The sequence below is a fragment of the Carcharodon carcharias genome, chromosome 5 (assembly GCF_017639515.1).
Source record: "Carcharodon carcharias isolate sCarCar2 chromosome 5, sCarCar2.pri, whole genome shotgun sequence".
NCBI lineage: Eukaryota > Metazoa > Chordata > Chondrichthyes > Lamniformes > Lamnidae > Carcharodon > Carcharodon carcharias.
In genome coordinates this window covers 74,823,937-74,840,803 of record NC_054471.1, presented here as the reverse complement: position 1 = coordinate 74,840,803, position 16,867 = coordinate 74,823,937, and the positions used below count along the sequence as shown (strand labels likewise).

The 16,867-nt window shown below is 39.2% G+C and overlaps 1 protein-coding gene across 4 annotated transcripts in view; it reads left to right on the top strand.

Moving 5' to 3' along the window:
• dst (dystonin) overlaps positions 1-16,564 on the top strand; it is a 576,136-nt gene extending 559,572 nt beyond the window's left edge. For all 4 annotated transcript variants that reach the window (XM_041188904.1, XM_041188906.1, XM_041188907.1 and 1 more), the window contains 9 exons: positions 253-415; positions 1,810-1,964; positions 2,219-2,293; positions 7,776-7,793; positions 8,166-8,283; positions 10,018-10,211; positions 10,711-10,821; positions 13,878-14,001; positions 15,285-16,564. In XM_041188904.1, coding sequence (XP_041044838.1) covers positions 253-415; positions 1,810-1,964; positions 2,219-2,293; positions 7,776-7,793; positions 8,166-8,283; positions 10,018-10,211; positions 10,711-10,821; positions 13,878-14,001; positions 15,285-15,559 — 1,233 coding nt within the window. In that variant the 3' untranslated portion in view covers positions 15,560-16,564. The remainder of the gene's footprint in view (positions 1-252; positions 416-1,809; positions 1,965-2,218; positions 2,294-7,775; positions 7,794-8,165; positions 8,284-10,017; positions 10,212-10,710; positions 10,822-13,877; positions 14,002-15,284) is intronic.
• The last annotated feature ends 303 nt before the right edge of the window (positions 16,565-16,867 follow it).

The following is a 16,867-nucleotide window of genomic DNA, read 5'->3' as shown; positions in this document are numbered from 1 at the left end:
ATTTTTCAAATGATGTTTTAACCTGCTCCGACTAGAATTTGCTCTGTATTTCTGATAGTATCTCAAACAGTTGTTATTCATTCAAGTCTTTCTAGAGTATTTGTGCTAGTGGGATTTTATTTTTAATCTGGAGAGGGAAGGTGCTAATTTGTGGATCTCTCCAATAAACTTGGCCAAAGTGATATTACTGAGATTTTTTTTTCCCAAAAGTAAAATTGCTGGAAGTTTACTGTGACCTTGCTTCTCTTAAAGCTGAGGGAGTTTGCCAACTTTGATTTTGACGTTTGGCGAAAGAGGTACATGCGATGGATGAACCACAAGAAGTCCAGAGTAATGGATTTCTTCAGGCGCATTGACAAAGATCAGGACGGGAAGATCACAAGACAAGAATTTATTGATGGAATCCTTTCCTCAAGTGAGTGTTGAGAAACCTCTTCCAGTGTCTCCTGAAAGAGACCACTCTATATTTCCCAAGTCACTTAAAATCATACTCCTGTAGAGTAACAGTTCATCTTTATATGTCACCTTTTACATATTCCTGGATAGCAGAAAAAGGGGGTAAGATTTACCCACCAAGTTACATTATTCTTCCACCCCTGGTAGGATATTCCACATCCTGACAATCTTCAGCCTAAAGTGAACAAATCCCTCCAATCCTCACCCTTCGTTACTGTGCTGCTAATCTTATGTCTTAAGGCCATTAGCCACTGACTTGCCATTCAATGGATGTTGTTTTTTCTTGTTTAACTTATCAAAACCCCTTGAAATTTTGAATGTAAGTAACAACTGCAAGTGCTCAAAATCTAGAGCAAAAATGGGAAGTGAACTATTCGTGATGAAGCTGAAATATAGCCTGTCCTTTCTCTCCATTGATGCTTGTTGAGTATTTCCAACATATTCACCTTGAATCTTTTTTGTCAAATTCCCTCCCTGTTGTCGTGGATACCAGTTCCTCTCCATCCTGATAATCTGCAGTGAAAGTAAAACTTGATTAAAAGTTTGTTTTGTTGTCTCTCATCTATATGTAACCTTCTGATTTACTTGGGGGAAAATTTTCCCCCGTCGAGGGGGTGTTGTGCAGGGGTGGGCACGGACCCAAATGGCGCCCCCAATTAAAGTTGGACAGGCAGCTCAGTTTATTAGTTTAATTGATATTTAAATGGCCTTAATAAGCCTTTGACGATTCGGTGGGCGCGTAGCCAACTCGGCTGCACGCCCACCAAACTGAAAATCTAAATGATGCCCGGTGATGTTGGGACGCCCGCCCGATGTCGCTGTGCATCATTTTATGCCTCGGAGAGCAGGCCCCGCATCCACTCGCGAGCCGAAGATTCAGACCGTGATTACTGTACACCACAACTGGACCTGATTTCTCTTCACTTGACACTGTCACACGCACAACTTGCTTACACACGCACATACACATGTGCATATCTTTTCCAGCAAGGGCTATCTGATACACTCGGGAGCAAGTGTCCCAATTGACCTTTGTGTTTCACTTAGCCCGGAGACACTGCGATTATTTTTAACACACTTCTGCCACCTTGGCGGACATTTGACTGCTCATCACAGACTGGGAGTTGAACTTAATGACCTTCCTGCACTACTGGGCCCTGTATGATACCATGTGTTGAACCATTGGCAGCCTGAATTGAACAAAGTCTTGAACTGGTAGAAAGTTAATAATTAAAGGAACGGTTTCTGTTGTGCTGTTATATAGTCACTTAGTTATGTTCATAAGTTTAACTTGGGGGAAGAACATCATAACAATATTTAACTAAAAGGATTGTTTACTGAATTGCTCTATAGAGTTTCCTACCAGCCGCCTGGAGATGAGTGCGGTGGCAGACATATTTGATCGAGATGGAGATGGCTACATCGATTATTACGAGTTTGTGGCAGCCCTTCATCCAAACAAGGATGCTTACAAGCCACTTACTGACGCCGACAAAATAGAGGATGAGGTATACCATGATTGTGCATAGAATATAAACTTTATATCCTGGAATCACTTGATACAGGAACATTTTAGTTAATATTGACAGTCAATCCCTTTCTGATTCTTAAAGAAATCCATCTGATTATATTTGCTTTAATTTATATACTGATATTGGATCTGATTTTACTGCCAGTGCTTCTCTGTGTGATCTTTACAATGCACTGAAATGCTTTCAATCTCAACTTGCTAATACTGCCTCACTTTGTACTTCATTGTAAGGTGACACGGCAAGTAGCAAAATGTAAATGTGCAAAGCGGTTTCAGGTGGAACAGATTGGGGAGAACAAATACAGGGTGAGTGTTGCAATATTTACCGTATCACGGGCTGAGACTGAGCGGTAATGAAAACTGTAAGCTTCAGCTCTTTGGGTTGTTAAAGATCAAATTAGAGGCTAAAGGTAGCTTCACTTAATGCCTAGCCAGCAAGTCTATGAATGCAACAACTTTCCGACTAAAACAATTTTATTCCTATCTTGCATTCTAAATGGCAAAGTGGAAGGAAATGACTAAACATTTACATTATGGACTGATAGCAAGTAATCAGCTTTAATCTGGAAACAATGTAAACACAGATTCGAGTTAAGTGCCAACTGCTACAAATTTGGATGGTTTGTGAAACTGTATTTAAAGAAATAATTAAAACTGTGAAATGTTGCTGATATCTTGGGCATTTACGCCTTTAAAAATGTCAGATGCATTTTTTGATTCATATTATTACAACTTTTTTTTAAAGAAAAGGTTTGGCACCTGCCTGTTTATAAGATTATGTGCCACATTATTTAGTAACTAGTTCAGTGGGCAGAAACACTTGTCCTAAGTGTGCCGTGGATGGCACAGATGACCTGACATCCCTGGAATCTGATTCCATCAGGAACTAATATCTTCAGAGCTGGGGAGAATGGGTCCTGTATAGAGACTCGGAAAAGACCCAAATACCCATTAATCTTTTCAAATTGACATCCACCCTTTCCTTGTAGCGTGAAATATTTAATCACTCACCGCAATTCAATGGAGCTTTACGGTTATAAATAAACTTGGAAAAGCTGTTGAAGCATATTGGAAAGCAAGGAAGATGACGAGTCTTCAGGAAAAATAGAATTAAAACCTTGTTTTTCTTAATTCACCTCGCTTGTGTAATCAGCCTGGCGTGGTACTACTGAAAAATCATACAGCGGAAAAGGAGGCCATTCAACCAATATTTTCTGTGATGGTTCTTTGAAAGAACTTCCAACTAGTCGCACACCCTTGCTCTTTTCCCATTGCCCTGCATATTTTATCTTTCAAGTATTTATCCAATTTCCTTGTGTAGGTTCCTATTGAATCTGCTTCCACCACTGTTTCAAGTGGTACATTCCAAATCATAGCAAATCATTATCAAATTCTCCTTATCTCCCTATTTTGTCAATGACTGTGAATCCATGTTCCCTGGTTACCAACCCCTGCTAGTGGAAACAATTTCTCCTTCATCCTTACTGAGCATATTTAAAATGAGGCAACTTGTTAATCAAAGCACAGCACACTGGTAATGTATAGCAAATTAATCAGCATTGGAAGGAGAAAGGGCAGGTTATGGAAGTATCCTTTCACCAGAATGGTTTTGTCCTATTTCAGACTTCTAGTTTTCCTATATATATTTCCATTTAAATTGCAGTCTGTGCTAATCTTGTGAACATCCCATAATCAGGATATATGCCCTTTATCCCTCTCTCGGAGCTGCATTTTACATGCACCCACTGGATGTGTTTTCAACAGGGGTGGGACACATAAAATAGGGCGAGTGCCCATCCAATCACCTACCCAATTAACCCCTAGCTCTCACCCCCATAATACGGGGGTAGGAGCTGTAAGCAGCAGCTCACCCATCATATTTAAATAGATAATAAAGGGTCATTTAGGCTTGTTACTAAGCTAATGTTTGGTCTGGGCAGTAAGGCGGGAGTGGGCAGTCTGATTTTTAAAACTAATCTCTTCAAAGGGCAGCAGAGAAGTGAATGAGTGTGTCTACCTTCAGGGATTGCCCTTTGCCAATCGGGAGGTAGCCCCCCAAGATAGGACACACCATTTCTCCCTACCTGCCCACAGCCTTAAACCCACCTCACCACTGCAAACCCCTCCCCTCCCTGACTTGCCCAAACCCTCCCTGCCCAAGACTTACCTCTTTCAGGAGATCCATGGGATCCTTGTGCTCCTGCAGTTCCAGCAGCACTCTTGAAGCCAATCGGATTGGCCGGCAGCTCTCGAGGCAGGACTTGCTCCCTAGTGAGGGGCGAAAGTCCCACTTGGCCCTTGTTTTGCCCGCCCACAGCGTGTTATGGCTGTGGGGTGGGCCATGTGGAGCAAGTCGCTCCACGCTGGCTTTGTTTCTGGGAAATGGGGGTACCCCCTCCCCCCCATTTCACCCCATGATATTCAGCCCTCTGTCTTCCCATCTCCCAGCCAATTCCTAGCTCAAAGATGCAGGGAAATAACCGAGGGATTATACAGTTTCCATCTGCTGTTGCTGCACTGGGCACTGTATCTGTGTGTGCTGTTCCTGTAACTACATATTTCAATAAGAAGTTGCTTAAATTTTAAATGAATCGTGGAAAGCAGCTGTGGCTATCCAAATCTTAACAATGGTGACAATTAAAGGGCACTGTGTTCATGAAACAAATGTCTAATCTGGTGCTATATACTTATAATTGATACCTGCTGAGTGATTGTGAGATTAAACATTAGTTTAGCTGCCAAGGCATCTCAGCCTACCCTCCCATAGTTCATAGTTTAGTTCCACACCCACCTTGCCTTGAATCCCAGTATTCCAATCATTAGACTATGCTTTATACACAACTTAAAACTCTAGTGCTTTTACTGCAGCTTTATTAATAAGAATGTTAACAATCCCCCTGAAAACTCTCTGTTTTCCCCTTGAGATTTGACTTTTGTAACAGATACTCAGAGATGCATGTGAACACCAGATATCATTGCTTGTCTGCTAAATTCCTTTTATCGTTATATGAGATAATCTCTTTCTCTCACTGCTCTCATGTCTCTTTTTTGAGGTTTCCTTTCCTCAATTCTTCTTAAAGTCTTACATGAGGTCTTCTGTTTAATTGAATCCATTTGCAAAATCATTCTGTGGAGCCAATTACATCAATAATTTTATTTGAACTCAAAAATTTTATTTTCAGAACCCAAGTTACTCAGCCCCTAAACTCCTCAATCCTCAGCAAAGCTAATATTCGAATTGAGACCATGATTCCAACTTGTGCCCAGACTATCTTTTATCACGCTCCCTACTTGATTTCAGATTTGAAAACTTTACTTTTCAGCATACTAATTTATATATCTCAACATCATTCGGTAAAGTAAATGTTTTACTTGTAAGTTTTGCAGTAACTTCTCAGATTAAATACTTAATATTATTCAGGAAAGAAAATCCCACGCACCTCAGCCTTGCTAAGCTGCTGCATTTCCATTGTTAGTTGCGATAAGATTTTTTTCAGTTTTCTTTTTCCATCCTATCACTCTCTTTGTATGTGCGGAGCGACCATGTTCTCGATTAGTCGGCCTGTTCTGAAATGCAAATCAATTAATAATTCATCTAACATTCTGAGGATAGAATAGGTTTTTATATGCCACGTATAAAAACATAAAATGCTGGAAACCCTCAGCAGATCAGTCAGCAACTCATAGAACGACTACAGCACACCAACTTTGCACCTAGTGCCACTTCCTTGCCTTTTCCCTGAAGCCCTGCAATTTTTTCCTCTTCAGCTAATGATCCAATTATCATTTGAAAGCCACAATTGAATCTGCCTTCAGCACACTTTCAGACAGTATACTTTCAGTCGCTGTATCAAGAAGTTTCTCCTCATGTCACCATTGCTTCTTTTACCAATCACCTTAAATTTGCGCCCTTTGGTTCTTGATCCTTCCACCAATGGGAACAGTTTCTCCCTATCTAGCCTGTCCAGGTCCCTCATGATTTTGAACACCTCCATCAAATCTCATCTCAACTTTCTCTTCTCCAAGGAAAACAGCCCCAGTTCTTCAATCTGTCTATGTAGCTGATGTTCCTCATTCCTGGAACTATTATTGTGAATATTTTCTGTGCCTTCTCCAATTCCTTCACATCCTTCCTAAAGTGTGGTCCCCCAATCTGGACAGAATACTCCAGCTGAGGCTGAACCCACGTTTTATACAGGTTTATCATAACGTTCTTGCTTTTATACTTTCATGCCAAATTTATAAAGCCCAGGATCCTGTATGCTTTATTAACTACTCTCTCAACCTGATGCTGATCTGTGGAGAGAGAAAAACAGAGTTAACGTTGTGGGTCGGTTTCCAGCATCCACAATATTTTAGTTTGGTTTTAAATGTAATGCACACATGTTTTTGTTTCTTGTGTTAAATATAATGTCATTATTCACAAAGTTCTTTGAAAATCTCTTAATTACAGAAAAAGAATTGTAACCTTAACCGATGCTCCATAAATGTTCCAGTTACCTTGCATATGTCATTTTGTACCACCATCTTGTACACTGAACATACAATAGTGTGGTACAGATTTTACAATTGGGCACTGGGGATGAGGCTACATGAAAAAGAGTTGTCTTGCACCTCCTTGTATATATAGTACATTGCCTGTAATATATTAATGCAAAAAAGGACTTCAGCTATACTGTTTTCATGCATATTTGCATAGAAATTTCACCACTAGTAGACAGGTGCAATAAGCTCTGAATGTCTTTTAGTGAGGGGTTCTGCCTCATACGTGGCAGTATGAGCAATAATTATAGTCATTGCCAGAACTCAATATTGCCCTACTCAGTGCAATGTAACTGAATATAGCTTCCAGATATGCTAGGAATAAATAAAATTCAGCAAGCACTCCTCAATTGTGTCATTAACTGGAGGTAGGTTGCATTTGAAACTGATATAGTTGCCTAGTTTTGTACACTTACAATATATTTGGTGTTATCACTTCATGTGCCCTGCTAGCCTGTGTTGTCTAAAAGGTATTGCTAAAAGATAGTAACAAAGCTAACCAAGATTTACTCATTGATTGTCCTTCATTGCTGTTGAATATATGTAGAAAACAATTCTGCATTGTAATTTTTCAATGAGATGGCAGTTGAAAAAAACAAATCACATCCATTTCCTTTCATAATGCACTTGAGTTAACTAATGCCAGTGATAAAATGCCCCACCCATTGCGGTACCATATCATACAATTTCTAGCCTGTGCTGAGTCAATCTCAGCCGAGGCAATTGGGTTTGTATTTCCTGGATCAAGAAGGCATGGTGAGAAATCACCTGAACTTGCAACTCCTGATAGCTATCCAGTGACTTATGCTGGGGACATATTTGTGTATGGATGTCCGGTGAGGATGGGATCATCGGTGAAAGTTTTCACAATCGAGAAGCCTGTCGACAATTATTGCCTGGCTTCATACAGAACAAAACCTTTGAGTGAGGCACTGGAGAGTTGCCAACATCTGTGGAACTGTAGCCCAGCTTAAACCATTAGCTCAGAAAAGAAGGGGAGAAAACAAACAAAAACAAAATGATCAAAAGAATAAGAACAAATAGCTTTGTACCCTGTTACAATACAGGAATGTCATCACACTCCTTAGCAAGTTCTGTACTGGCCTTACTTGCCTTGTACAAAAATTAGAAATTCCAGCTTCAACTTTGCAAATGAACAAACAGTCATTGAAAAACACTGTTCTATTTCAAAACCAAAGCTGTTGTAACTAATTTTCTTTTTCTTCATATTTCTTCCATGACTTAGTTCTTCCTGGGAAATCAGGTACAGAACAACATAAATGTCTGATGTGTTTTACCTGTTGTGCTATGTGCTAAAAGCCAGTAATTGCTGCTTTGTGGCTTTCCAAATTTAAACCAGTTGGACACTGAGGACCTTTTCCAGCCTGTTGTTCAATGGTTTATTTTTGATTGTTGGGTATAAAAGCAAAAATCTCTGCTGCTCCTTTTCTTTTAACTGTTCAAATCAGCTGTGTAAACTGGGTGAAAATAAGGCTTGCAACTGCAAAAATTAAATGCTTGATGTAAATCAATGATTGCGAGTTGGAAGAGAAAATCACTAGCAATATCATTTTTAAAATTCTCACTCAATAAGTTAATCTGCCGCTGAAGTGTTTCTTGCTGACCTTTTTTGCAGTTTGGTGACTCGCAGCAGTTGCGGCTAGTCCGCATCCTGCGCAGTACAGTTATGGTTCGTGTTGGAGGAGGCTGGATGGCATTAGATGAGTTTTTGGTGAAAAACGACCCCTGCAGAGGTAAGTTGTGAAATGTACTTTGGTTGGCTGTACCTGCTTCAACAGCACTAGCTCTTGTATGGTGTAATATCTCCACAAGATAATCATACATTTGCCTGTTTGTTAGTGGAATTTTTAGCCATTTATATAGTGCAAGAGGGGTACTCACAGTCAAATGTGGCTTAAAACAGATGTCAACAGTGGACCAGTGAGTAATGTACCATTGCTGATCTCTTGTCTCCAACTTTTCCACCTCTACAGTTCTACTGTTGGTCACACAACCTATCCCATTCTCATAATGCATTCACCAAGTGTAATGTCACGGACTCTTAGTTACCCGACTGAATGATTTAGTCAAACAGCTTATCTCCAATATTTTTACAACTAATAAACTTTGAAAGCAAATGAAAACATAACAGTTTCTTTTTAAAGTATCAATGATATTTCTCCTCAGTTTTCTCACAGCAGTGTGCTGGATGTTAATCTTTAATTCCGTGAGACTTCAGAAATATTTTTCGGGCTCTAGAATTGACCTCAGCCCTAACAGGCCGTGGTGGGGAAAAGAATCAGTCAGAGAGAGAGAGAGAGAGAAAGCTCTAACTTAAAGAATGTCCTCAAGTGTTGCCTTGCCCTATAGCCAAGAATCACCAACTTTACTGGGGGTGAGGTGAGGTGGTGAGAATTTAATGATTTTTAAACAAATATGTTGCAAAAACTTGAATTGAAAGTATTTATCAGCAAAAATAGAAACTTTTGTTGCACAAATGACTTGAGTTCTGTGGAATTAATATTCGTTTATTTATATGTTAAAAGGAGTTTAAATGATCTCTCGCGTGTTGGTTTTATCAGTCCTGTGCTTGGTCCTGTTTCCTACAAAAAGTTTCTTCTCCATTTCCTTTGATGTGATGCGATCCCTTTATCATTTCTTCTAGTTCATCATCATGGGAGTAAAATGTTGCGTTCGGAATCAAACTCTTCAATTACCAGTCAGTCTCCTATAGGTTGGCAATCCTCTGTCTCTTTTCCTTCCCCTGTGTGCTTTCCTATTCTGTATGGCTTAACCCTCCTAGCAGCTTACAGCAGGCTTTTCATGTTTTTTTTTAAAAACGAGAACTGTAATCCAATCCGCTTTTAGTTTTTTTAACCAAATACAGAATGATCGCCCATTTTGAAATGCATGTGAAGTTGCTTACATGACTTTTTTCTTTTACCCGCAGTAATACTCACTGCAAGTAAGTGGTCACCTTGTCTGATATTGTAGCATCCTCCTAAGTGGAATGTAAATATCTGTTCTGCCTGAAAGTGGTGTGCTGTTTTGAGCTTCTGCACAAGTTTTTTGGAGTTGGGTTTGTTTTAGTGGGTCCCTAGGCTTCCTTAAACTGACTGCATGATGTTAATGGAGTCTGAACTCTTGCATAGTTCACAACGTGAAACTGAACTGAAACCTTTGATACAATCAGAAATTTTAATTTTTATTTCCATTTAAGCTTTCTGAATTTTGCTGGGCTAATTCATGTCATGCTGCATACAATACTCCAGCCCAAATGTTGAGTGCTGCTGTCGCAAGTTCTGTTGCTGGTATGGATAGGCTATCAATTCAGATTTTGGTATTGTTTCATCATCCTGTTACCACCTTTTAGTTCTCCTGTACACTTTTTTCCACACTTCACCTTGTCATTGCAAGTTTGGTGCTGGATCATTGATTAAAACACCAATGATTAAAATTTGAACTATTGTTTCATTTCTTCTTCTTAGCCAAGGGCAGAACGAATGTTGAACTGCGTGAGAAGTTCATGCTTCCTGAGACCACTGGTCAGTCCATGGCTGCTTTCCGATCACGGGGTCGTAGGTCACGGCCATCGTCGAGGGCTGCTTCTCCCAACAGGTCAACCTCCAGTGCCAGTCAGAGTGTATCAGTTCCACCAGCTACGACAAATACTCCTCCTAAGGTAACGTTGAGCAGCACCATTAATTCCAAGTGTATCCTGCGATCAGCATATTTTAGCAAGCCAGTTATTTTAACCCAGTGCTTCTGTTCAGCAGTTATGCATTGCTTAATTACATTGTTGTAGCAATCTCCCTTTTAGCCTGCTATTTTATTACATTGCTGATTATCTAATTATACTGCCATAGCTACCTTAACATTTGGTTCAGGTTTCCGGTTTTGTGTTGGGAATTGGTTGTGAAGAATTATCAAGAGGTATTCACTATAACCCAATAATCACAGAAAGCTAAATGCATGCCAGATGTTATAGATTGCTGTACTAATCTATCTCACTTTTGACTCTTCAAATGAAGGGAGTCACAAAGGGGATCTTCATCATTGTATTTTTAAATTTTACTCCTCCATACTTAACATTTCCTCCTCCATGACACTGTTTATTCCTGATCATTTTATTTTATTGTCTTAATTTCCATTCATTTTCAATGTATCCTTGTTTCATGCAGACACCCCAACATTTAATCCGCAATTATGATAAACCATGGTTGACAAACAGCAAAACATCAACTCCTTATAAGTCACCAGAGTCCCCTGAACGCCGAATCCCATCTCCAGAGGTATAGTACGGTGAAGCACTCCCGGTCTAAGAAACAAGTGTTGGTAGTGGTCAAACATTGTTTTGACCGTGAGTTTAGCTAGCTGTCTTAGCGAGGGCTGGGACAAAATTTTGTTGCTTGGAAAATTCTGGGAAGAATTTTGTACTGTTTTTCAGGATTCAAAATGTTTTTTTTCCCTCGTTGTCACTCTCTTGCTCTCCCCCCCTACATATTCGTTTGTAATGTGAGACTGAAACACGGTGGGAAATGATGAACTTTAAAGACTCTTGTGAGCCCCTTGCAATTTTACATTGTCTTTCAATAAGATTGGTTCAACCAGTTTAGACAGCAACAGTGCACACGTTAAAGATGCAGTGACGGCAGTCTGATTGCACTTCACTAATCGGTTTTTAAAGATTTATTGCTGGAAATAAATGTTTTGGATTGCTAGATTCAGTAACTGAAGTTAAGCTTATGGTTAAACTTTACTTTGTAATAAAAACAAAGCAGTTACGGGCGAATTAAACATTCTTTTTGGGGGGAGGGGTGGTCGGGTGGGCGGGGTGGAGGATTTGACAGCTTTAATCAGTCAATATAGAGGAGTTTTATCATCAATTAATAGTTTACATAAATTTAATATCATTAGTGGGTGCAGTCTGAATTCCAGGGTCCATGCTGAAGAATATCTAAAATGTTGAATCCTGAAAAAAAAGGCCCTGATTACTTTTGAATTGTTACTTTTTACTTAATCTGTAACACTAGAAAATAGTTGACATTTTTTCCACACTTCTGCTCAGCACTTCCTTATGCATCCTGACCTCTGAGATCCTAATGTTCATTTATCTTCAGAGCCTTCTCTCCTTATAATGCCCTTGATTTTTCCACAAATATTCATTCCTCTTCATTCATTTCATCTTGTTTCAGCGTCCAGAAAGAAACGCGTGACTGAGTTGGTCTTTCCAAAGTACTTTTTTCCTTATCTTAAAAGCTTCACCTATTATCTTGTGCGTAATGGAGTTGTTTGCTGTCTATGCAATTCACACAGGGTCATAATCGACTGTTGCAGTTTCTGACATGGCTTCTGTGATTGCAGTGTTCTCGGATGCACCAGTATTTTCTTTCCTGAAACCAGCACCATTAAAACTATACAAAACTATACTTTAGATCATGTAGGACTCGGTGGAGGAATTTCCACAAGGGTTCTCCCGATCTACCACTGTAACTAACGCAGAAACCCTGGAGGACAGTGTAAATGGCCGCATATATCCATTTGACCCATTTCGCTGGGATTCTACCAGTTCTCTGTCAAAATGTTACATCAGCAGATCGAGAGAATCCCCATGAAAATTCCAGGCACGAGTGTCGAAAAAAAATCTTCATTCATTTTTGAAACTTAAGTTAAGCATCAGTGTTTGGTGTTCTTGTATGTGGACCAGGCAGGACCCAGATTCAGTCCGTGCCGAGTTGACCAGTTGTGTGTGCAGACCTCTGCAATGTTGGGGAAAGTTTTTCACAGATCAGCAATAGTAACATGTAGTTGGACTGTTGGGCTAGGCTTTGAGTGCAGACCACACGTAACAGATTAAAATAGCCCATCACGTAGCAAGTAGCTCCAGTGACAGCCATTTGCCTTTGCAGATACTGGTGCTTTGTTTTTTGAAAGTAGGAATCAAAGCCACCTGTCAGGTGTGCATGTATGTGTGTATAAAATTTACATATGTGTACTCTGTATTAGTCTGTGGCCTCTGAAGAGTGTGTTGAAATAAAAATGAGGTTTAAATTTTTTTTTGCCAAATTGACATTCATCTAGTTCTGCAAATGATGTTCTAATGTGTTAACATACGGTAATATTAGGTGAGGGTGTTTTGCATCATCCCTTCTGAGGTGCTTGGATCGTACCCACTCCTCTTTCTCTTCCTGTGCTGTATGGATGCCCCCTAGTGGTCACCCATAGTTTATTAAACATAACCAGTCCCATCTGCTCCAAACCAGAGAATCTTTTCTAACCAAAGATCAGGACACTCCAAATGAGCTCCATGGATTTTTTCCACTTACTTTAGGCATTATAAAACAAGTCCGAGGAATTATACTGGGGAGATCCTTGAAGTGTGGCAAAATGATATTCCTGGTGCTTTCTCCATCGTGACTATGCCATATGTGAAAATATCAGGAAAGGAAAATGGGAAAGCAGCCTCTATTATGGGTCAGATATGGTCACAATTAATAAATAATTGAAGGTATTGAGCTTTTTCTTTTCCTGCTCTTTTATCTCTGAAGTAAAAGGACTTTGCCACTTGGGTCTATCTCTGGGACTACAAGCAAAGTTCACAACAAGGTAGATAGTTAGATTGTTCGATTAATCAGTCAGAACTTCAGGATCGCATGTTTTAAATCTTGGCATGCGCTGTATAAGTTGTGTAGGTTTACTTGATGTATAGTGATAAGTTGATAAAAAACAGATGGTTCACCATCATCCTTTGAATGAATTTTTATCCTACCAATTACTTCTTCTCTGGCCAGTAATCAATCTTTGAGCAAGTTATTTCTGCATTCCTCATGTGTACTAAATTCACCAAGGTGCTTTACACAGCAACCCTGCCCTTCCACTCCTTTATATCAGGGTGTCATTGATGTTGAGAGAAGTGAACAGCAATATTCTCGCAAGAATGACCTTTTATCTCTAGAGGTAATTTACTTACTGTGTTGATTAACCAGATGTAAAGATTAATCCTTTGAAGCAACAGGAAGATATTACCATCCTCTCTGACCCAAGCAAATCATTATTCCAACGTTCAACATGCATTAAATTAGAAAGGAAATTGACAACCAATCCATTCAGATATTGGATATAGCCAGTTGGCCAGGTGCCAAATTTAACTGATGTGTATATAACTCTTGTTAAATTGTGCTTGTGGTGTAGTCTAGATAAGACAACAGAAAAAGCCTGATATACCGAGGAAAGTTTTGGAAAATGGATCAACATTTTAAGCAGTCCTTTGCATTATCAACTACATTTCAAAGACACTTACGCCTCAGTAGGAAAACATTAATCCATTTCTCTATATGATGTGATCTAGGTAACTCCCATCCAGGGAAGCAAACTGCGACCACCAGGGTATCTGTCAGGAAAAAGTTTTCACTCTGGAGACGACAGCAATTTAACATCAACTCCACCTTCCAGGGGGAGGTCACAAGTACCAAGTGAGTGTTCTATTGTGATTGTAATCTTATCATTTACTGTGTCTGTAGAATAGACTTGGAAATGTCCGAGGGAAGGAAATGCTGTAGAAAGACCCTTTTGTGTCTCACTGGATAACTTCATTGCCAAGGATGATACAAAGCTGAGTTGAAACATCCCAGGCTTGAACTTTGAGTTACTTGACCTCAGTCAAAATGACGACAAAAGTATTGCAAGAGGCCTGAGAGCAACTGAACTAAAAGACAGAGAAGGTGGTTGGGGTGCAGAAGGGGAGGGTATTAGCCCAGGCTCCCAATTTTGATTACTGCCTGTGACACATGTTGAAAAATGCACATGAATGGAAATAGGTTGCCCTTGGGTCCTGAAACCCCCTTTCCTGCTGCACAAGCAAACAGTGGTCATTTGAGCATCTTACTGGTGGGTGACTAGTGCCTGTGGAATCAATCCTTAGCAACAGTGTACACCTTGAAATGGGAGTGTAGTGGTGGGGAGGTGTGGTTGCATTCCCGGCAGAACTCGAAGCATTGTCAGGAAATTGTGGGCTAAGATTGTGCAACATTCTGCTACGTGTTCCTGGAAAATGTCAAATGGAAAAACAATCTCCATTTTAACTTTCTGAAATTAATCTCAATATCTGCAGAAATATCTTTTGTGTAGAATTTGTACCCTTTGTGTAAACTTTGGTGATCAGACGTGTCAGCAACAATCTAGTGCAAGATTATTTCAATCTAATAATCGTAGATAAATGGGTTTATTTAACTTGAGCTGTATATGTGTGTGTGTTTATATATTTATATATTTGAGCTGTGTGTTTGTGTGTGCACATGTATGTGTATGTGTGTGTATGTATATATTTATTTTTGAGCTGTGTTTGTGTATATTTATATATTCGAGCTGTGTTGAGTTTGTATATATTATATATATTTATACATTTGAGGTGTGTGTGTATATATATTTATATATTAATATATCTGAACTGTTTGTGTGTTTGTATATATGTATATTAATATTTTTGAGCTGTGTATGTGTATATATATATTTGAACTGTTTGTATACATTTGCGCTCTGTGTGTGTTTGTGTATATTTACATATTTGAGCTGTATGTGTTTGTATATTATATTTAAGCTGTGTGTGTATTTATATATTTGAGCTGTGCGTGTGTTTGTGTGTTTTTATAGATATAAATATTTTTGAACTGTGTGTGTTTGTGTATATTCATACATTTGAGCTGTGTGTATTTGTTTATGTATATTTATATATTTTTAAAAAAATATCTATCTCTAGCCCTAGAGTCAAGAAAAGTCCGAAGTCGACCCACAAGCCGAGCAGGAAGCAAGACCGGCAGCAGAACCAGTAGTCGTCGTGGGAGCGATGCTTCCGATTTTGACATTTCAGATATCCAGTCTGTATGTTCAGATGTTTCAGAGACAGTACCTGACACTAGCAGATCAGGGTCACGAGCAGGATCTCGGCCATCTTCAGCGAAACCTTCAAAAATCCCAACACCCTCGAGGAGGTCCCCAGCAGCTAGCAAACTGAGCAAGGCCTCCAAAAGATAGTGCGATCAGCCCAGTGGAGAACTCCGAAGTCGTTTGATAGTACAGTCCTTGGGATGTAAAATATTCTGTAGAATCTGTTGTGAAATATTGCAAGAGGTGGACTTTTGATGCTGCAGAATGGCCTTATTTGTGTGTTTGTCTTGTAAGGTATGTTATTTTATGTGAATAATTATTTTGTTCATTTTTTTTTCTGTTGATGCCATATCCTCTGGAGGGAAAATTAAAAAGAGCTTTTAAGAAAGATGTAAGTTAAACTAATATTTTTACATGATAATGTGGAATTAGGTAACTATCTCTGAAAGCTGTTTCTGAATGTACTGTTAAACATAAAAAATCCCAGGAACATGTCAATAAGCAGGCAGATGACTCCATGATTTGCTAACAGCTCTGATTACCTCATGCATAATTCAATGAGGCCATGCTGGATTTTAGGAAATAATCTTTATTTTGCTCGGAGCTGATTTTTCTCAATTAAAGACGAAGCAAATGTCTGTGTCCCAGGTGATAAAAAAAGGGATGTAAGAAGTCGATCAGCACTAACTTAATGTAGCAAATTTGAATTTACTCACGAATGTTTAGTTAACATACATGCCGGCTGTTAAGAAGACACTTAAAAAAAATTCCTGCAGCATTTTTGTGCCATTTCATTTAAGCTGAGATCAAACTGCCATTGTTAAAACTCCCCTGCCCTTCCCACAAGTCATTTATACTAATAATAATTAATATATAAGTATGAAGTGTGTTGATGTCAATGTGAAATTTTCTTTTGCTTGAGTGGAAGATAAATTGTATCATTGATCCCATTTTGTATTAAAGCAAAGTGCTTGCGGTAAGTCACAAGCTGAATCATCCCTACTTGTTACTTAACAGCAATACTTCATGCAAGACTATTTCTTTATTTATTTAACAAAGTAGATGATAATTTAATGTAGGCTTACGGCAGTAAAATGAATGACTTTGAAGGGTTTCCTCCAAATGCTTATTAAAGCATTCTTTTCAGACTTATGCCGGTTTATGTTCTTTTGTTACTTCACTTCACCCGTGCCAAGATTGCAGATTTAGCAACCTAAAAATGTAAATGTAAAACAAGAACAACTTGCATTTATATAGCACCTTTCACATGGAGAAATCCCCAAGCAGCTAAGAATAGAAAAAGTGACACCAAGGCCAAAGGAAATATTGGAAGGGGTGACCAGAAAATTTACCTCAACTTTGAGGGTATTAAAGAATGGAGGGTTTTAGTGAGCGACTTCCAGAGAGAGTGAGGGCCTAGGCAGCTGAGGGCATGGCTGCCAGTGGTGGGGTAAA